Source organism: Prunus avium, chromosome 1 (assembly GCF_965620075.1).
Source record: "Prunus avium chromosome 1, drPruAviu1.hap1.1, whole genome shotgun sequence".
In the NCBI taxonomy this organism is placed as follows: domain Eukaryota; kingdom Viridiplantae; phylum Streptophyta; class Magnoliopsida; order Rosales; family Rosaceae; genus Prunus; species Prunus avium.
Window position 1 is genome coordinate 36983167 of NC_142284.1, and position 21616 is coordinate 37004782.

Genomic DNA, 21616 nt, shown 5'->3' on the forward strand with positions numbered 1-21616 from the left:
AGGCGCAACAACCTAGTTTTAAAGCTGCTAGAAGGGTTTAGTGCTTGAAGAAATTGGGAGTCAGGTAATAAATGCTCTAGCTTGACCATTGGTTACGGTGTGGGTTTTATTGCTGGGAGGTTAAGCTAGTAACTTTTATTGCTGGGAAGAAGATGCGTGATCTCTCTCTACTTACCCGTGTATTGGGCTCAGGAAAGTGGGCCTGAGTTTTGGTGCTCTCAAGCAGCCCAAAACTTCCACTCTCTGATCCCTCAACATGCCTTATGTACCCTTGTAACCATCTATACCACAACCCGCTCAGCAAGCCCCAAGCATGTATGTGGTTTTGGCCCACTTAAGCTTGTTAGGTGGTTTTAGCATAGGAAAATGTATTATTGGCTTAGCATGGCATGTATATTATTTATATATTTATTTAATTAATTAATTCCCAAAATACAATTTGGGTTAGCATGTGGCAATTATTGTATGTTATATTGGGCTTTAAATATCTTTAGGCTTCTCATAAAATTTTGGGCCTCAACACCTGGAGCGTCTTCTTCCACTTGAGTCACCTTCCCTATCAAATAACCTCTTTTTCCTTGGCCTGACACATGAAGCAACATCATATTCAAGCAAGTGCTATAGTTCTTTCCATTCAACCGTATGGTGAATCGGCCAACGGAAGTATCATTGCGAACTGTAATAATTGGTTGTGCCATGTCAAGATTTTTGTAGGTTTCTGAAGCACTGGAAGCACTGGATTTTGCGGCAATAGTGGGGGTATCTGGGGTATCTTTGAAAATCATGGAGGAGAGAGAAGAAGTTTGGATGGGTTGGAGTTGTAGGAGTCTTTTGTTGCACTAGGTTTGTGATGACAAGGGCTTGGGCACTGTTTTGCTGCAGTTGGGTTTTATTTTATTTTATGTATTCGGTGCTAGAAGATGCCGATGAGTAAGGTTTGTATTTTTGTTTGAGAGACCAGAGTTAGTCGGCTCTGATACCAACTCAAACTAAATACATAATTGAATAATTGTGATTGATATTATATTTCTCCAAGAGGAGGATATGTCTATGCAAGTACAAGTTGACCTTTCCTATAGGGAAAAGTAATTGGCTTATTACAAGGAATCCTAACTAGGTAGCTATTCTAATTAGGCCATCATTTGGCCCGCGGGCTCATGGGCCGATGGGGGCCTGCCCGACCCATTTTAAAAAAGCTCGGCCCGGCTCGTTATGGGCTTTGAGATGGCCCGGCCCACCTTGGGCTGGGCTAGGCTAGGCTTGGGCTTGGGTGTCTGAAGCCTAGCCCAGCCCGATTAAGCCCAAAAAAGCCCGGCCTGTTAGGCCCACATACATATATAATTATGTATAAATAAGAGTTTAGGATTATGATTATATCACTTAAATCACATATATAATTTGTTTCATTTCATTTACTTTTCTTTACTCATTCCTAGTTTATAATTGGATGATTAGCACATTAATTTGTGTCAATTATTAATACAACAATTATATATATATATATATATATATATATATATATAAGATGAATAACATATCATATCACCAAATATAATCATATCACGAAACATAATCGTACCACCAAATATAATCATGCTTTTCTTGAACACATCACCAAACATTTGCATATTTATTCATACCATCCTTTAAAAAATATATTTTTTTATACTTATTATTTTTAAAAATTATTTCTTAAAACGTATTACGGTCTAATTATGTAATAACCTCAAAAATAATACTTGATTTTATTATTTTTGTGGAAAATCTTATTAAGTTGTGTGACTTTATTGGGTGTTTTATGAATTTGGTTTGATGTGAAAATATTGGACTTAAGTGAGTTTAATCTCAAATTTGGGCTAAAATGCCCTTATGATTAAGTTTATAATTTTTTTCAATTGAAGTAGGCCCGTTTCAGCCCGGCCCGTTGGGCTTAGCCTGACTCGGCCCGATGGGCTTTCTCAAGCCCGGCCCATGGGTCGAGCTTGGGCTTTGAATTTTCTAAAAAAACTCGGCCCGGCTCATTGACGAGCCCTATAATTAGGTAACGTGAATTACACTAGGAAATCAAGAATCACGGGATCCTTGAATCATTTCTCACACCAACAAGATGATTCTTGTACAAGTTCCCTTGATAGTAGCTTCTAACATTTTGGTTAACTTAAGAATTGTTTGTATGCATTCGCTCCTCCTTAAGAATTGTCTCGTAACACCATTGATTTCTATCAAATTCGTTTCGGAGAAATATGTGTAGTTCTAGAGTTCGATTCTCTTTTATTGTAAAAAATAAAAAAAATAAAAGGGTCTCTAACCAAGAGATTAAATCTATTTCTCCCTACACTCATACCGAAACTTCAAGGTTTTTTTTTAAAACACTTATTTTCTGTTTTATTCTTTTATTCAAAATTTATTGAAATCGAAGATGATAGTTTCTAGCTATTGGATGGAAACAAAGGAGGCAAAGTAATCACAGCTGGATGGAAACAAACAATAGAGGTGATTAAGCTTGACAAGCAATTTCTAGTCACAACTGGCAATTTAAAACATGCCCTTTGTCTCTGTCAAGACTGTTAGGTTCTCAAAAACAGTAGGGATTAAAAAAAACAACTATGCTATGTGGGAGCAAATAATTTGACTTTCAATCACTAGACACCACGTGGATAAAAAGAATATCTCTTAGGTCAATTAATTGAGTCCATTTAATTTGACAAATTAATTGATACTAAAAATAGGGATATTATCTTTATTTAAAAAGATAATATCACCAATTAAGATATTATCCTAATTTGGAGATATCATAATCAATTAGTGATTTGATCCCAATCAAATCTTTAATTGACTCAATTTCTACAATTTGGGGAAATAATATCTTCCTTCCAAATAAGAAGATATTCTTTGAAAAACCCTAGATGACTAAAGCCCTATAAATACATGGCTACATTCAACACACAAGGTAATTCGAAATCCAATTTCTACCCGAAAAATCCTACACACTCTCTCTCTCCGGCCACCACATACGGCTCCGACCACCAACACCCCTAGATGTGGTCTTTTACTTCAGTTTAATTTTACGAGGACGAACGATCTTCAAGCTGATATTCTCCGGTGAGAATATTTGCACAAACATGCTCCATTTAGAACAGGAACAAATACAATCCCATAACCAGGAGTCAAATAGAGTTCACAGAAATAATAAGAAGAAAAAAAAAGTTCCACATTTATTATCAGTAAAGTAGAAGCAATATGAGGAAGCCAAGCTAGGCTGCATGTGCCATAGTATCAAATGTTTTTCTCCTAACCAAGAGACAAGTGATGCTGGATGGCTGGGTGTGTGTATTGTTAAGGGTGCATAGAACAAAATCAGGGCGGTACAGAGCAAGCGTCAACCGATCCTCCCCCAAAACCAAACCTGTTGCATCAAGCAAAACATGCCATGAGTTTCTGTGTGCTTCTGAGATCCAATGCATGGAGTATTTAGTCCCATTCACAGTGGCTGGATAGGAAAACAGTCCCTTTGGACTGTGCTTGCACTTTCTTCTGAAGTGCTGGCTAAGTTGTGATCCTTTGATCCTCAAATCCAACCAAGTTTCTGGTGCTGATATGATCCTTGATTCTTTGTTGGAGGCAAATTCCCTTATGGCATCAGTCTCTTCACTGACAATGGTCATATAGTAATTTCCTCTGAAGAAAGGGTAACTCTCACCAATCATCACCATAGCATCTTTGTAATTGGCCATGAACAGGACTAAATAGTCCTCCTCTTGCAACCCACATTGCTTCAAGGCTCTGTTGCTAGCTTGGACCTCAGGAATGGAGACAAAATTGCCTTGGAATGAAGATTTCTTGGTCAGGATATCAAGCAGTCTTGAAGGCTCCATTTGGGTCCTGTCAAGATCAGAGTGAGTGGTGCTAAATGGGGAAAGCTCTTTTGGTGTCATACTCTTGGGTGACTTGAGCTTATTTTGGGGTGTTGTTGCTGAAGATTCTTCATTGATGGAAAGATTATCAATTTCTAGTTTTTCCACCTCTTCCACTAGACCATTGCAGTATTGTGGGTACTTTGCAAAGATGTATTGCTGAACATAAAGCATCTCACTTGGTGTTATTGGACCTGACCATCTTAGATCAAGGCCTCTGAGTGAGGATATGGCTTCTGCTATCAAGTGAGCAGGAAACATAGTATGTGCCTTCTGTAAATCAAACAAGTTTTAACAGAAAACTAAATCAATATGAAAATTTGGTGGAAACCCATCAAAGATATTGTACCAATTAGTCTTAGAACTGGAATAACTGACCTTGATCACCATGCTGCTTGGCCTTCCATCTTTCTTTGGACTTCCATCTTGAGTTGGTGATTTTGGTAAAGAACCAGAAGCCAGTTCTTGGATTTCACCATTTACTATATCCTAAACAGTAGCAAAGTGGAAATTTACAGATCAAAAATTTCAGCAGTAAATTTAAAGTAAGTTACAGAGGAAACTTTTTCTTTCTGGGATCACAAACAGAAGATCATGTACCTTAAGTTTGCCATTCATGATGTCCTTTTCTTGTATGTTTCTGCCCATGCTGCCTCTTGGCCTTCCTTTGAAACCAGAAGGACTAAACTAGGGCCCAATATACTGCAAACCACAACTAGCAAAGAAATCAGAAGCAAGAGAAAAAGCAAGAGGGCAGAGGAAATAGAAATTGAGAACCGCAAGGGTAGTTGTGAAGACAAGTCTTTGTTATATGCACATTATATGCTGCAGGTTTGGGATCAAATTGAATATTAAAGTAAACCATATATATTCAAGACAAAGAGAGAAATGCCACCAAGTGATGAAAGCAACACCCACACACAACAATGGTATAATTTATTGGATTATAATCACCATGGTTAGCTCAGCATACTGTAATTATTATGGTTAAATTACACACACATGTCTAGAACTCCATGAAGATTCAAAATTTACTCCTTTCAGGGAAACAAAAAGTCCAGTTTTTTCAGTCAAACTAGAATTAACAAAGCAGGCATCTAATTGATGGTTGGGGTTTTGGATTTTAAACTTGTCTGTCAGTGAAAAACTGACCTTTAAAGATTTGGATTCACCGAAATGCCTGCGTGACTGCGTCTATCAATCTGAGTTGCAGCAAATAAAGATGATAAAAAGTTGGAGACTGCGAAATGGCAACAACCAGCGTATATATTATTATTTTAAAAAAGAAAAAGATGCTGCCATGCCATGTCTTAGGTCATCAAGGGTTTATTATATATGGAGAAGATGGTGACTTATGGAGGACTTGCATGCATTCAGACATACATAATGCTATCGAGGTGAGGGAGTTGGAATCTTTTCAAACTGATAGGGACTGGTTTTGAACAAAAAATAAACAAATGTTAAGGTGGGATTTGTGAAATAAGATTATGTGAGGGCCTTTGAATATTTCACACGTAGAGGGCAAGTAGTCTTAGGGTTTGTTTTCTTTTATGGGGAGGAGGAGGGGCGGGAAATCATGTGACAGTTTTCCAAAGCAAGGATTAGTTTATATGTCTAATGATGTGGGTTTAAGTATGATTATCAGTATAATGCTTTAATTTATTCCAAACCACTGTTAAGAAAAATTAAAAATAAAATGTCCCCAACGTCCACATCCAAGAACCATTACAAGCATATGCTTCATTCTGTAAATTAGTTGATCGTTTTAAGAACGGTAACCGTGTTCGATTAGTTTGATAATCATAATTATTCAAGTAAAAGTTTATGTATAATCCATGCCATTTCTCCGTTCAGCCTACTTTTGAAGCAAAGGCTTCATATGTTTGCATTAACCTAATTGGAGTTTTGCTCAAATGGGATGTCGGCAGCATCTCTAACTAAAACATTATTGCCCCCATGAATATGATTTTCTTTTTTTGGACAGACGTGATGAGCATGACGAAATAATGGTCTGCCTTGCATTATTGAGATTTTCTCAAATGGCATCTCAGAAGCATTTATAAGTAAAACATTAGCACTTGATTAGTAACTAAACCAGATGCTTGTATCCAAGACTTGTCTTAGCTGCTTCTCTTAAAACATAAACCCCTTTCAAAGCAAGGTTAACCTAAGATTACGATCCTCGATCCATTTAAGTTGGAGCAAAGTCATAGTTATGTGGACATTAGGGAACATACAAGCGGCAAACCAGATTTCCTAAACAAATATCATAGAACAGAAAATTACGACTAAAATTGACTCACATCTGTAGACTTCTGAAACCAACATTTAAAGAAGAAATGCCCCCTAGAGTTTAAAGATTCTATAATTAGAAGACACCTAAAATGTTCTGCGAGGGTCCCTAATAGCCAGCAAAAGAAGGTTATTGTAATTTTTTTTTTTTGGCCATGAAACAATCAATCACTTTAATGCCTGCTTAGTTACTAGCCCATGCTAACAAACCCAAAAGCATTTGTAACTCGGCCTTCCATAAAAATCAGTAACATATTATAATAAAAGCATAAAATTGACATTAGAATAATACAGACTGATAAATGCCTGCCTACTTTCTGAATTATACCTAAAACATTCCGAGCAAGCAGATGGATAGACTTTGAACCAGCATTGCCACAGACTGCTCAGCCCATTAACATCATGAATTAGCCGAAATCCAAAAGAGCACAAACCAGACTAAATTGGATGGCAACAGTGGGACTCTGGCTCTAGAAAATTGGCACTCTGTACAAAAGTACAAACAAAATGGGAGTATCAAGCTACAAAAAGTATTTCATCCGATCATCTCTTCTCATGGCGTTGTACACAGCTTGGACCTGGAAGTCACAACAAAACTCCATGTTAACAAATATTTTCTTCCAGTGTCACTGGATTGAAAAACATATTGTAAATTTTACCATCAACTACACGGAGATTTTTTCCATCATAGTTATAGGGAAATAATATTAGCAAATTCATTGTGGGAGAGTGCGAGGAGGGGAGAGGATGACCTGTTCACTAGAAATGACTTGAACAGGTCCAATGTTTACAGATACATATTTGCCCCTTGATGATACCTTCTGCCTCACATGACCCTGTCATAAAGCACAATAACAAATAGCAAACTCCATCAAACTTTTGCATTATTATTTGTGAGTTAATTGAACTCATAGACTTGAAAGATTAGACGTCTTCAGCAAATATATCAACAATCACAATTTCAAAAATGATTATAATTCAAAAGGGGCAACAAGAAAGATGGAAGCACAAAGATTGCCGTTAGATGTTGCATCATCCTGCCACTTTCTACAGCAGCCTTTGGGAGTAAATGAAATCATCATATGGTAGGTCTAGATTTAAAACAAATATCAACTCTTGATTACTACTGGAATCATGATTCATGACCAAGCCCAGAAGCAAAGATTCCCAGTACTTAGTGTTCAATGTCAAAAAAGTTTCTTAGATCGAAAATTATGTTAACAGTGAAAATACCCGTATGATGGGGCATTACAGCAAAGACAATAATTTGGCATTAATTGAACTCAATTTGCCGCTTTCAAATTAGGCTCAACAGTCTAAACTTCAAAGTGCATTCCCATAGGTCAGCATTTTGCTGTAGCCTAGAGTAGCTATTCCTGTTTCTGAATCATATTCAACCAGTGGGAACACTGAACTATGGTCAAATTCAACTATTAGTCGTTTCCATATGGTTGGTTCCATGCAACCCTAATAAGTTCACATCATGAGCCAATTTCCGTTATTAGCACCAAGGACAAGACCTAAACCCCATTTTTCTGGCCAAAAGTGCTATCCACCTCACTTAATACTTAATAGAGCATTGGCAAGTATCTACCACACTCAATATAGAAGTTCACTAGGTCCTTTTATCGCATATGCAGCCTACCCAACTCCTTGCAGTGCCAATTCAAATTCAAACCTAGAATTGGTTGAAGATTTTTCTTACACATTTCATGCTCTTATGCACCTTCTCACTCCTCTTCAGGAGGTTTGAACTTGCAGGATACTTCTGAGTGGCAACTCCATAAACCATTAGTTTTCCTTCATAATTACTGGTCAAAGCTACTCCTAATTTCATAACTGCTTCACATGTTTAGGATACCCTATTCCTCAGCCTATCCATCTATATCTCAAATATTTTGTCCCCAGCCAACAGTGCTACCTACTTTGGTTGGAAACATAATGTGTTGTACAAGAACAAAGGGCAGGAGGGCCATGGTAGAAGACATCACTATGAAGATCTCCCCTTGCCCCCAATGAATAACAAATTATCTTAAACCTACTACTATGTAATTTCAAGGACTTACACAGAGGTTTAAGAAACAACTCAAACGCACCACAATTTTGCTTATAAGGTATGAATTTAACATTGTAATGATTTGTCCCTACATACTTGAGAATTCAACCCTGAAATTAAATGGCGGTTGCCAATTTCTGTTCACCTCCTATTAAACTACTCTGCGTTCGTGAGCATCATCAACACATTCAATGAAATTCTATCTACAAAAATTCGACCTAGAATGAAAACAAAGCCCACACAAGAGTACGGGATTTGATGGTATGCTTTTGGCAAGGCTCAGCCACTGATCAATATGAAGCAAAACAGATCACGTAAAACATAATGCTTGCAAAAAAAATGCACTGGACCAATTCATAAATATATTTATTTATGAAGAAATTGAAAATGATGGGCAGCCACAACAAGGGATGTACACACACATTGTATGTAAGTATGTATACCTCAGGAACAGGTTGTTGAATTACGGATTCGACAGCAACAACCATAGCTTGCACAAAATCATCCCCTCCAGTTCCAATCGCTGTAAACCCTCTAACAGTTGGGTACGAATTTACCTTTAAAATACAAAATTTACATCATTTATAAACACAAGCTCGTCAAAAATATTAAATAACTTAATCCTTAACGTTAAAAATATAAAATGGGCTGTTAAATCAAACCTAAGGAAAGCAAAACAAATAAATGGCTTTATATTATACCTTCTGATCCAAGGCGAGCCATTCATTCGTAGAATCATCTGTCACCGTACCTCCAATCACCACATTCGTGGTTTGCCCAACTCTCCCTTCCGTTTTAGACACCTCTATATCCAATACCAATAACGAGTGAAAAAATATTATAAAAAATAAAAAATTTAAACAAAAAAGTTTCAGAGACGAAACCTGAAATTGCTTTCAAAACGGCCTCTTGGGGCGGGCCTTGTTCGTCCTCAGACAAAGACGACGCGTTTTCGTTGTGGGAGCAGTTGAGGTGAGTCCGTTTGGCGAAGTGGAAACCCCGGGTCCTGAACTGCCCACTCAGCCTGGGAGAGGGGAACCCGCGGGTCCTGAATGAAGCGGAGGCGGAGCTCCGAGTGAGATGAACGGGTCGACACGCTTCTATTAACAGAGCGGAACGCAACGCAGTCCTGCACGCCATTTCTGGTCCCTCTTTCTTGATTCCGAGAAGAAGTTTATGTTTCTTTTTCTTCTGTCCTCGACTCTCCTTTCTCTAAATTCGTTTCTTTTCTTCCCAAAAGATAAATACAGGAGATTTTTTTAATTATAAGGACAAAAGTACCCTTTTTCAGTGCCATTAGTCAGGCGCGTCAGTAAGGACTTAATCGTCTTTTAGGTGGAAATTGGTATTTGGACTTTGGAGCGCTAATTTCACTTCCCACCATATTCGGTTTACCGTTTACGAGGGAGAAAACCTTTTATAGGGTTTTTAGGCAATTTGACTCCTTCAAACATAATTTCATTTTACTTGAGGGAGCAGTATTCCATCATATTTCAAGTAAAACATTTTCATCTGGTTATTAATTACAACTCTCTCCAAATATAAAATAAGAGAACTACACATGTAAAATAAAATATAACGAAATGAATATATAAGTAAGTGATTGGTCGAGTTCAATTTAGGTTGATTTTCAAATGCTCAAAATCATGGTCGAACCAAAATTATTACGATACGGTTTGATTTGAAATTGTTTGACCATTTTTATGGTCAAAATCAAATCAAACTGATCATTATTAGGATAAAGCAATTTTATTAATTTCGGTCGGATTGACACCCACTCTTACTTTTATAAGTCACAAAAAGATATTGCATAAAACTTTTCTTTTTTTTTTTAGGGGAACTTTTTCTTTTGTTTTTACAAAAGAATTGTGTAGTGTACCAAAAATAATAGACTTATGTTGGCATTGGGATTTTGTATAATTTGGCGGTAAGATATAGTTTTGTTACAAAAGTAAATTATTTGTAGACTAAATTACAGAGAAAATTATTGCCGCGAAAGGGCAAAAGAGGAAAAAGAAAACCATTGCGGCGACGCGAAACCCAGAAGTGCGAGCCCAGCCCCCACCTCAGCTGTGAAATGAAAACGCGCGATAAAACCCTAGTGAAACCCCTCCGATAATTACGTCACTGTCTTTCGGGACTCGGAGTTAACTGACCGGCCGAGGCGACTCGCTGAAATGTACGGATCCGAATCTGGTACAGCCCCGGAGGATTTGGAACGAACCGCTTTCAGAAGAGCGGAGAAGAAGTACAAGCTGTATTACGAAGACACCTACAAATCATCCAAAAAGTAAAAACTTGTTCTTCGTTTTCCCAACTATTCCACGATTTTCGCTTCCAATTTCTGCTGTTAACCAAACATGCAATTTGACCATCTCTCAGGAAACGGAAACCCAAACCCGTGGATTTATCAGAGGTATTGGATTTCAATTCCATTCTAGAATCGTACTATCAAAACGTTGAGCTTCCACAGGGCGTCGTTCCTCTTCGATGTGGTTTCGATAGGCCCGTGTTCTCCTTAGAAAATCGCCCAGGTATCAACCTATTCTCATTGTAATTCAAATATTTGAATTTGAAGATCCTAGGGTTTTGAATTGGAATATTAGTTACTGTTGTTATTGTTTGTTTTCTTTGTTGATTGCAGAATATGTTAGTTTATACAAATATTTCCTTTTTTTTTTACACAACACAGGTTTTTATTTCATTCCTGGAGCACTGAGTGTGAAGGAACAATGCCAGTGGATAAAGGAGAGTTTAACCAGCTTCCCGCAGCCTCCTAACAGAACAAATCACAACGCATTTTACGGGCCTATAAATGACTTGTTTATTGCGGCAAATGAGAGGAAAGTTTTGGTTGCGGATGGGGGTTCAAATTCTGAATGTGATCCTTCTGTCAGCAATGGAGATGTTCACGGTTGGAAGTTCTTTGAAGAACATGAAGTGTCTTCGAAAGGGAGCACGTGCAAATCAGTTTCAGCTTCAGTTCTATTGCGGAAATTGCGTTGGAGCACCCTTGGCCTGCAATTTGACTGGTCTAAGGTTGTGCTGAGCTGATTCATTTTTCCAATTTTGAAAGCATATTAAGCAGTTTCACTAAATAAAAATTGCGTTGTCACTTAGATATTAACTGATTTGGGTGGGGAAACAATTTAAGGTTGCTCCACTGACATTACATTGAATGTATTTTCTTGTGCATTTGAGTGTTTTCTTCAATAAACAGAAAATATCATTTCCATGCATTAAAGTTACGTCACAACATGTATCTAACTAATGTCATGTTCACGATGTAGCGAAACTATGATGTCTCTCTCCCGCATAAGAAGATCCCTGATACACTCTGCCAACTGGCTAAAAGACTGGCAACACCTGCAATGCCTCTGGGTGAAGAATTCCAGCCTGAAGGTGCAATAGTGAACTACTTTGGCCCAGGTATTACTAAGAAAAAATTGCTTATATTAGCAGATTTTTAACCATCGGTTTATTTGTATTTCCTTTTTTGGTTTGAAAGTGTATACAAGTTAGAATTTACATTTGTTCTGTGTTCTGTTCTTTTGTTTAGGTGATATGCTTGGGGGCCACCTTGATGACATGGAAGCTGATTGGAGTAAGCCTATTGTAAGCATGAGGTATCTTGCCATGCCATTTCATTTTTGTTTTTTGATTCTGGTTGTTTGTCAAGAAAGAAGAATAGAAATTTGAGATTATACATCTCCTTGGGAGCTGAAATATCTTTCACTTCCCTCAGTTTAGGCTGCAAAGCAATATTCCTTTTGGGAGGAAAGCATAGGGAAGATCCTCCAATAGCAATGTTCCTTCGAAGCGGTGATGTTGTACTTATGGCAGGGGAAGCAAGGGAATGCTTTCATGGTAAGTGCAAATCTTCAGCTATCTTTCTTTTACTTGGTTTTGAGTGCCTAAGATAATAAATCGGTACTTAATGGCTAATCTCTATGTTTTTCCAATCGCGTAAATCGTCAGTGAAATGGTAAGACCAATCTACAAGTGAGAAAAGTGATGCTGGCAATTTTAGTTTGGTTTCTAATTTTTGCTTTGGCATATCTGTTGCTTGGGCTGCCTTTATGTCAAACTAACAGTGTTACTTTGCGCCTCAACTTAAGTAACTCTACTCAGCCTTAATCCCATGTGCTTTCTTCTGATAAATAGAGTAGTTTGACTTTTCCATGTTGCCAGAAACATGTTGTAATTGCATGCTATATCATAATTAATTCCTAGAGTCTTGTTTGAACAGCCTCATAAATAGCTCAGCTTTGCTTTCCCGAATTGCAGGTGTGCCTCGGATATTCACAGATGGAGAAAATAATGAAATTGTGACTCTTGAGAGGCAGTTCTCACAGGAGGATGATTTTAGTGTTTTAGAATACATCCGAAGTTCAAGAATCAACATCAACATCAGACAAGTATACTGAGATTGATTTTCTTTTTCATCGAAATTTTGGATTCATTCGGAAGGATTTTTTGGCAATAAAGAGTTGTTAGAGAATTGCTGCACAAGGACATGTGGGAGAGCTATGTAGTAACTACAATGGTACGGCACCCATGAATGTGCGGCTTGTTACAAGTTGGATGCAGCAACAAAAATAAAAAAACCATAAGAAAAGAAATAAGAATGCAAGTAGCATTGATTGTCCTAGAAGAACAGGGCAATGCAATTATGCAAGTAGCATTGGTTAGATAGCCTGTGATTTTGTTGAGGAATTGAATCTATCACAGGCAATAGATTTTCTTGATAGTCTGATTTAACTGGGGATTATATTTTTGTAAAATTCATAGCTGAAGCCCCTGCGGTGCAACTTTGTAGTTTTCTCGGATATCAACTTTGTAGTCTATTTCCAGGCTAAAGGAAAAAATTGTAGTTTCGTTTTGGGATATGAGTAGTTAAATGGATGCTTTGGCGGCGGTTAATTATCTTTTAAATAGCAAATTGTATTTAAATTTACATCATTCTCCCTTTGCGTGAGAAGAGAAACTAGTTAAACTGAGACAGCCCCTAAACAGAGTTCCAGGACTTAAGTATCAATCGTAGAGAGGAGAGAGAACCATGGCAGGCAGAGGAAAATTCGACCCCCCAAAAAAAAAAAGCAGAGAAAAAAAATGCTTTGTGTTGAGAGTGGGATTTGAACCCACGCCCTTTCGGACCAGAACCTTAATCTGGCGCCTTAGACCAACTCGGCCATCTCAACTTGTTGTTAAGTTTCACAATTTGTTAATAAATAATTCTAATCGGTCGCACACTGGGCAAATGCACGGACCTGTGAGGCTATTATTAGTAGTTGGGCCCGAGACTGTTGTGGTTTCCAATAGAATACCAAACTAACAAGTGAGAGCACTTGGGCGGCGCTGCAAATTTGTCTTCGCTAGGAGATCAGTCGGTGGACTTGGTACTGAAAGATTAATATATAAAAATAGTTGACTTTGACCGCTTCAAAGAGAGTTTTCAATAACTTCAAAATTATATACCAATGAGGTTTACTCCAAATTAGAAAAATTGTATCTTGGCTTAACTTATAGTTGTATGATTTTCACTCCACTAAACTTGTGTCCTTCTTCAAACATCAAACTCAACCTCTTACTTACTTCTAAAACTAGGTATAAAACTTGAAAGACTTAGTTTATTTACATTAATATTAATCATTTATAAAAGTGAGATCTTGTGTCAAACATTCATTAATAAGACTTTTTTTAAATAAAAAATAAAAAATAAATAAAAAGAGAATATTCTTTGTGCGTTATCCACTTCAAAGATATCACCCACAAGCCACAAACATGCTACATGTGACAAGAAATCAAATAGTAACAAGCAAGCATAGTAGAAGTAGCGTAGAAGCAAGAAAAATCAAAATAAAAAACCAACACGTCCGCAAAATTCCAAAATCCCCAGCCCCCTTTAAAATTCCAACCCAACACACACACGCGTCTACGTGTTCAACTTCAAGCCCATAACCATTTATATTTCTCAGAAATTCACAATAAAACCCACCAACAAAAAATATTAAAAAATCCTCCTACTCTCTACCCCTTTCGCTTCTTTTCTTCCCTCTCTCTGCTCTCTCCTCGCTCCTTATCAACAATGGGTGGTCCGATTGTGTTGACCCAGCTGGCTACGGGTCTCGGCGTCTTGGCCGGGGCGGTCCTCGTCAAATCGTTCATGGACCAGAAGCCCATGGCCGGCCCGTTTCCCAGGTGCCCCAGTTGCAATGGCACGGGTCGGGTCTCCTGCTTCTGCTCGCGCTGGTCCGATGGCGATGTAGGGTGCCGGAGCTGTGCCGGGTCCGGTCGCACGTTCTGCAGAAGCTGTGGTGGTTCGGGTACAGGTCGACCCCTTCCGGTTCAAATATCCGTACGGCCTCCCACCCCTCCCTCGTAGTCGGTGTTTCCGGTTTTGCTTGTTATTAGAAAGTTATAGCATATCTCTCCTTCCTCTCAATTTTTTTTTCCAAAAAAATTGAAAATTGAAAAAATTACATCCTGTATTATAGTAAGCTGCTGATACTTTGAGAGAAGGAGAGAGAGGAGGTGAGAGAGAGTTCATCATTAGGCTGTAATGAGGTGACTTTCCTAATATCCTGATGAAATGGAATATATTTTTTATAACTAAATTTGTCTGCTTATTGACAAATTTCTTACTTTTAATTGTAATTTGTTTGTAAATTGTATTGGGTTCATAATATTTCTTAGTTTATTAAGTGTATGATTAGTAGTTGCTTTAATCTTTGCTTGTTGCCGCCAAGTAGTTTGTGTTTTTTTTTTAAATACCAGAAATTTGCTTGTTTGTTGCTCAATTTAACTCAAGCAGCAAACCTTTGTACAAAGCAAATACTTAGAAATTGAAATCACCAACCGGTATAGCGTGGTGGAAAAGGGTCTTGACTTGCAGACCGTCCGTTAAATCATACGTTTAATTAATCCATGAATCTGGTGTTGAAGTTTTAGGATTTTATGTTCAAACAGTTCATCTCTTTCATTTGGAATTCATGTAACTTAATAAAGATTAGTCTTTAAAATTGTAAATGGCAATGGATAAGTAGTTTACCCTTTTTCATTGTCTTGCAATCCAACTATTATCTACTTGGCTTCCATTAACTTAAGCTTCATAAAAGCTGATTGCTTTAACATGCAAATGATAAGGTAGTTTTTTTTTTTTTTTTTCCCTCTGTTTTGTCCTTTTGTTTTCAACTTGGAGAATGATAAATTATATTCTGAATGCTGTTTGAATATAACATGCAATATCATATGATAAAATATGTGAACGCCTTCATCACAACTTCCTAATTAAATTATTTTTTGGAGCTTAGTCAGCTGGAATCCAAGTGGATGATCAAGTGACCTTACAACTCTCATATAAAAGAGAAAAAGATTTGGTCAAAACATTAGAAAAATATGAAAGCTACTTTGATAAGAACACCAGTTTATAAAGTAAGATTGCTCTCTGTTTTTACGCAAGCGAGGATTTGGGCCTTTTGATGTTTATTCATGTTTGGGATTTTTCTCTGTTTTCCATGTTTTAAAATTTTGATTTTTGTGTGTCAATACAGAAAAACTTGTATGAAACGGGAATATCACTGTTTTGCCACATAGAATAGCAAAATAATGTTATTCCCGTTTCATGTTAGTGTTTCTCGTGTCAATGATCATGAAATTGTACATTGACATGCTCTGCAGCTCCATGTTAATCATTGGAGATTTTCTATGACAATAATATAATATGGATGCGTCACCAGCTGATTTGATACATATGGAATCAAAGTCCGAAGAGATTTTTGTACACACAGAAGATCATTCTGTGAAAAAGTAAAACACATCGAGACTGTGACATTACAAGTTTTAGTCCTACAAATTTTCCTTGGAAGAACACACATCTCTCTAAGACGGATTAATAAAAGAGTATGTGATCACCAATGTTGCCCCTTCTCCCACACTCAAATCCTAATTAGAAATCCCTCACTTTCCTCTCACTTGGGAGTAAAAGCCTGTTGCAAACACAACCAAAACAATCAAATGTTAGCCTCTAATTAAGCACCTGTAAATAGGTTTAACTCTAATTGAGTTGTACTAATTGCACTTACAGCAAAGATGGTGGCATGGCCAGGATCAGCAAGGTGAGCAAAGAGGTTGTCAATTGGGCCAGTGCCAGTGTAAATGTGTTGGAACCAAGCCCCCATCACAGCCAACATAGCCAGCCTCCCATTCTTAATCTCCTTTGTCCTCAGCTCCTTGATCTTTTCAGGTGAACCACTTCCCCATCCAAGTGGGTCAAACCAAAGCCCGCCTGGGTACCCAACATCCGTCCCGGTGAGCTTGTTGTTGGGGAAGATCGGGTCGGTGTTAACAGACCCGGGCTTGAGGATGTCGGCCCATCTCCTGCCCTCGGCCCACCCAATCAAAAGCAGCTCAACAACAAACAGAGTGGTGGTGTCTGTGAAGTACTCTTGTTCTCCAGCTGTGTACCATGAAGGGGTGTTTAGAATGCCAATTTTGGTCAAGAATTCTGGGATGAAGATGCCAGCTGCACCTAACATAGCCCATCTGCAGTGTACAAGTTCTGCTTGCTGGTTCCATCTCAAGCTGTCAGGGTCAGATGCTGTTACAATACAACAAAGATTAGTCACAATTGAAGATTATGTGTTCATAAGGTTTATTAATATTTGATGTTTGACTTACAAAGACCAAGGGGATCAAAACCAAAGTCTCCTGGGAGGCTGCATTATCATAGCATAAACACTTGATCAGAAACTAGCAAATCAAAGGATATAAACTACAGGGAGAAGAGTATATATGGAGTAACAGACATGTACTTATGTTGCGCGACTGTGAATATAGACCACATATTTAGACAAACGTCAACCTGATTGATGGTCTAGATTCACATACTCGCAACATAAATATGTTATGTTGATCGACAATTTAATCAGAGAACATGATATTACTAAATATTTCGAACTGACCTTCCATCGAGCCATGGAGGAGGGGTGCTGCCTGGGAACCACAAGGGTCTATCAGGGTCAGCTGCAGCAGCACGTACCGTGAAAGATGTTGATGATCCAGAGGATGCTGTCAAGTTCCTCACTCTGAGCTTCCTCCCACCAAAGAAAGAAGCCCTTGTTGCTGCCAAAGTAGACCCAGCCTTCTGGGAGCTGCAGTATGATTTATGTCTTTCTTGTATTAATTAATTAAACAATGCAAACTAAAACAGTCCAAATTCCACTAAACCCTAATATTATATTATTAAAGTTTGCATGTAGCACTGCTTTGAGAACTTGCCTGGGAGAGGATATGGCAACGGCTGCAATGGCAGAAGAAGAAGCCCAAGCGGAAGCCATTCGGAACTTGAGGCTTTGTAACCAAATTTGCTTTGTTTGTTTGATCAGTGAAATTGTATGTGGCAATGGCCTAGAGATGTGAATGTGTTGCTAATGTAAGAATTGAAGGGGCTTATCTTAAAGGATAGGAGAGAGGTATCCGATTGGCTTTTGGGCTGCCATGTGGCATGTAGAATCTGATACTGGGCCCCAGTGAACCCTCCTCCTCCAGTTGTTGAGCTTACCTGGAATAATCACAGACTGGTGGTTCACATTACAAGTCAGAATGACCCATATATCTAACAACTGATTGCAACCAATGAGGCCATGTTATAAGGGGACCCTATAGATTTCTGATATACTCATACAAGGTAAGGATTTTTTATCCAATGGAATATGTGTGAATACAATTCTTCTTCAAGTTTCATATTATTCTCATCCAAACCTAAAAGCCTAAATATGCTCTTAATCATACACTTTTCTACTGATTCTTTTAATCCAAGTTTCGTATAGATGTCACATTAGTGTCTCATTATTAACTTTTAGAACTCATTTGGTAACCGTATTGGACCGTACTAGACCGCGTAGTTGTCTTAAAACGAATTCGCTTGTATTGTAATGTACAAGAGTTTGTAATGCTTTTTAGTACATTAACATTTTCGGAGTTTAGAATTTGATATATGGAGTTCTAGGTTTGAATTTTAACTTCTTCTTTTTTTTTTCACATAGGACATGTCATGGTCAGTTACATTACATATAGGTTTCACTTACATATAGGTCTCAGCCGAAAAGAAGAAAAAGAACATGATATTGCTGTGTGGGCTTATTTAAGAAAACCCAAAAACAAACTTCTCAGATGGATTTCAGACCTTCCATCACAAGAAGCTCAGTTGAGATTCGTTGGGCCAGGACCAAGTGTTCAACCAAGCTTACAAAATCAAAGGAAGGGATGGTAGGACCTGAAGTTGAAGTAGCTTTAAAATGGACTTGAAGAATAATGCAAACAGCTGAGCCCAAGCAAAAAGGGTAAAAGCCGCTTTAAAATGAATCACTTTTATTCCCTGTCCTTTTGGCACTTTGGGGAAAGAGTGTTGGTTACTCAAGTAATCAACACAAACCAACTGTAAAAAATCATTAGGGAAGAAAGGGAAAGAACCCAAATGATCCAACTGCAGCTAGATCAAACCCAAAACATTCAATAATTTCAGTGGAGAAGTCAAATTATGTGGATTAAAGCACAAAAGTTTTGACTTTTGACAGCATATGGCAACTCACACCCAGATATGCAATGGAAGAGTAAATCTGTAAATGGCTTCTCTTCTCCACCCAAAATGATGAAAACTTTTCAATGATGCAAGGATAAAAAGTTTTTTTTTAAAATAAAAAAAAACCCATGTATCAATCAAGGTTTACTGAGACATAATTATCCAAAAATTCACCCCATCAGATAAAGCAACCGACCAGGAAATCTAGTTTGGTGGAAATAAGCCTTTTAAGGAAGCAAATGGTGGTTAGCAGATTTGGGTTAACGTAATTAGTGATTGTTTTGAGGTCTGCCAACAACATCAAAGCATGTTTGATATAAAAAAAGGATTTATCGTCCAATCCAGTTTAAGAGCTTAAGCCAAATCTTTATGTTCTCCTTCACTTTGGATTCCTTCTCTATGATTTTTCCATGCAACCATGTGCTGGCTATTACCAATGCAATTATGTCTCTCAAGAAATTATAGCATATAAAAACGGTGTCGTAATTATGTCCCGTAGAATAATTATATAACATTACAAAACCACAAATAATTATAAACTTTGATTGGCATACAATTCTACTTATATATATCTCTCTCTCTCATCCTTTTTTTCATATTGTTTTGTTAATTGCGGGGTCAACAAGCGAAGACGCAGTCCTATGAATCATTGTATTTGGTTGACGAGTGTGAATTAGAAAGTAAATAATTCAAAAAAAACCAAGTCTCAGAGAGAGTTATTGTTCTGAAAGTACTAAAATGATGCACCTGCGAAAAGCTAATTATATTATTGTGTCGGATTTTATATCTGAATTGGACCCAAATAATATCATGCTGCTTCACAATTTATGTTCACACCAGTCATCATGCAGTCACATGCATTTGCTATCGGTGATGAATTTAGTTTCAAGGATTGTGATTAATGGTGGGGGCAAATCCGACGCCAATAATGACCCTGTTTTTTAGCTGGATAGTGCATTGCAAGGTAGTATAATTCATGGTGGTAATTAAACTGGTAATCACCACATAATTGTGTTTTGGCAGATCAAAAACCTTTTCCCATAGCCAAAACACAAAATGGAAAATTTACAGGAGAAAATCTTGCGTGTAACTAGTTATATGTAACCAAGAAATCTATTCTTGTGAGAGGACTAAAAATGTATCGCTTACCGATTGTATAAATTTGATCAGAAGCAAACATCATAATTTTTGAAAATTATAACCCATATATTTATTTAGTACCCTTGGCGGCGCCATTGACACATTCTAATTATATAATTGATTGAAAATTATACTATACAATCGAAATTGACTTAGATTTGGTTTGAAAGTGCAACAGTTTGCTTACCACCTTCTCCTACGTGCAAGCAAACGATACAAAGAAGGGAGATGATATGATGTGGCACCATAACATTTATTACGTACCCAATTGTTTGTTTTCCAAGTAGTACCAGAGTTAGGGTTCATGTCAAGTAGGTAGTTCATTTTAACCCTACCATAGCAAAGTAGGTAGTTCATATTACCCAATTGTTTGTTTTCCAAGTAGTACCAGTTAGGGTTCATGTCAATTTTAACCCTAGCAACGTAGCCTCCCATAAGCCTAGAAACTACAAGGACGACTGAGAGAGAAGTGCGACTTGTAAATCGGGTCGATGAATCGAAAAGAAAATATGTGGAGGATGAAGGAAAGGAGTATTTGGTAAGGTCATAATGTTTGGTTATTGCAACATGGTGGTGAAGTTTAATTAGTTAAGTTAAGATTAGATGCCGACCAAACATCAGGGTTTTGTATGCTTTATCTGTAATGACGCAACCATTGCTTCTTGTACCACCTAATCTGCCCCTCTTTCTATCTCGATGTAGATGAGAACAACATACGACCCCTTGTCGGCTCTTTGGACGGCTGGTTACTTTCATCATGTTACATGTATGTTGTTCCCATTAGTCAAGAGTCAACCTTATATTATAACAAATTAAAAACCATCAGCGAGTAATAATACAGAGATTAATTATTGGCGATAGCGAATCGGCATGAGTTTTATCTGTAAGTCAATTATAGAAAAATTGAAGCCAACAAATAGGTTAGATAAAATGGAGCTCTCAAGCATGACGAACAACCTGAAATCCGTGAAGATGCATGCATATGTTAAGAGCCAAAGGGCCGCCATATATATATATATAGCAGCATTATCACAATTTTCTTCTGAATTTTTTTATATGGGATTTGTGTATTTTAGGTGCATGCCATATGTTTGGGCTTGGAAGTTGGAGGTTTAACTATTTTCTATTCTTGCTTTCGAGTTTGGATATGAAAGTCTGCGTTTTTAATTTATTTTTTTGGAAGGAATGTTACTTGCTAATTAATTCACTTCTAGAAGCTGTTACATCAAAATCAAAATCATATATATATATATATATATGAAACTCACAACTACCATAGCTAAATCCTCCAAGAAGTTAACATTTATTGGATCGGAGATTCCTCAGCTGCTATAGAATGGTAATTTAATGATGACCAACTTTTCGGTAGGATCGATTGAACAACAACAACAAAAGGTTTTGAGAAATTGCTGTGCATATGATAACTTCTTTCTAATTATGTTTTTTTCTTCTTCTTCAAGTTATTAAAGATTTCCTGGTTTGTAGAAGAAGCTAAGGGAATACATAGTACGTACGACAAGAGGGAAGACAAGAGTACTTGATGTATCTCCAACAAAATGTTGGAATTGAAAAATGAATTAAGATTACCCATATCATAACTACAAATGATAATGTTGGGAAAATTTTAGTAAC

General features: G+C 37.5%; 5 protein-coding genes and 1 non-coding gene across 7 annotated transcripts; 2 read left to right on the top strand and 4 right to left on the bottom strand.

Annotated features, from left to right (window-relative positions):
* Positions 1 to 3190: 3190 nt before the first annotated feature.
* Positions 3191 to 5218, bottom strand: LOC110769397 (uncharacterized). Of its 2 annotated transcripts, XM_021973366.2 has the most exons (4): positions 5067 to 5218; positions 4515 to 4616; positions 4293 to 4403; positions 3191 to 4187 (listed from the first exon to the last, which is right to left on the bottom strand). In XM_021973366.2, the coding sequence occupies exons 2-4, from the start codon at positions 4560 to 4562 to the stop codon at positions 3255 to 3257; spliced, it is 1092 nt and encodes a 363-aa protein (XP_021829058.1). In that variant the 5' UTR covers positions 4563 to 4616; positions 5067 to 5218; the 3' UTR covers positions 3191 to 3254. The 2 variants fall into 2 exon arrangements, with proteins under 2 accessions (XP_021829058.1, XP_021829051.1); XM_021973359.2 differs by lacking the exon at positions 5067 to 5218 and having other exon boundaries at positions 4515 to 4796.
* A 1221-nt stretch (positions 5219 to 6439) lies between these two features.
* Positions 6440 to 9484, bottom strand: LOC110769470 (phosphoribosylformylglycinamidine synthase). Its single transcript, XM_021973454.2, has 5 exons — positions 9147 to 9484; positions 8964 to 9067; positions 8706 to 8819; positions 6959 to 7042; positions 6440 to 6784 (listed from the first exon to the last, which is right to left on the bottom strand). Exons 1-5 carry the CDS (start codon positions 9400 to 9402, stop codon positions 6728 to 6730), a joined length of 615 nt encoding a protein of 204 aa, XP_021829146.1. The 5' UTR covers positions 9403 to 9484; the 3' UTR covers positions 6440 to 6727.
* Positions 9485 to 10259: 775 nt separating this feature from the next.
* On the top strand, positions 10260 to 13188 carry LOC110769263 (oxidoreductase, 2OG-Fe(II) oxygenase family protein). The gene is made up of 7 exons (XM_021973203.2): positions 10260 to 10552; positions 10645 to 10796; positions 10955 to 11301; positions 11553 to 11691; positions 11822 to 11888; positions 12008 to 12129; positions 12550 to 13188. The coding sequence occupies exons 1-7, from the start codon at positions 10440 to 10442 to the stop codon at positions 12687 to 12689; spliced, it is 1080 nt and encodes a 359-aa protein (XP_021828895.1). The 5' UTR covers positions 10260 to 10439; the 3' UTR covers positions 12690 to 13188.
* Positions 13189 to 13382: 194 nt separating this feature from the next.
* Positions 13383 to 13463, bottom strand: TRNAL-AAG (transfer RNA leucine (anticodon AAG)). Its single transcript has one exon. It is a non-coding gene; the product is annotated as a tRNA-Leu (tRNA).
* A 751-nt stretch (positions 13464 to 14214) lies between these two features.
* LOC110769348 (chaperone protein dnaJ-like protein) lies at positions 14215 to 14879 on the top strand. The gene has a single exon (XM_021973300.2). It carries the CDS (start codon positions 14351 to 14353, stop codon positions 14645 to 14647), a length of 297 nt encoding a protein of 98 aa, XP_021828992.1. The 5' UTR covers positions 14215 to 14350; the 3' UTR covers positions 14648 to 14879.
* A 1102-nt stretch (positions 14880 to 15981) lies between these two features.
* LHCA2 (photosystem I light harvesting complex protein) lies at positions 15982 to 17703 on the bottom strand. The gene is made up of 5 exons (XM_021973746.2): positions 17542 to 17703; positions 17226 to 17414; positions 16942 to 16979; positions 16347 to 16861; positions 15982 to 16250 (listed from the first exon to the last, which is right to left on the bottom strand). Exons 1-5 carry the CDS (start codon positions 17598 to 17600, stop codon positions 16233 to 16235), a joined length of 819 nt encoding a protein of 272 aa, XP_021829438.1. The 5' UTR covers positions 17601 to 17703; the 3' UTR covers positions 15982 to 16232.
* Between the last annotated feature and the right edge of the window lie 3913 nt (positions 17704 to 21616).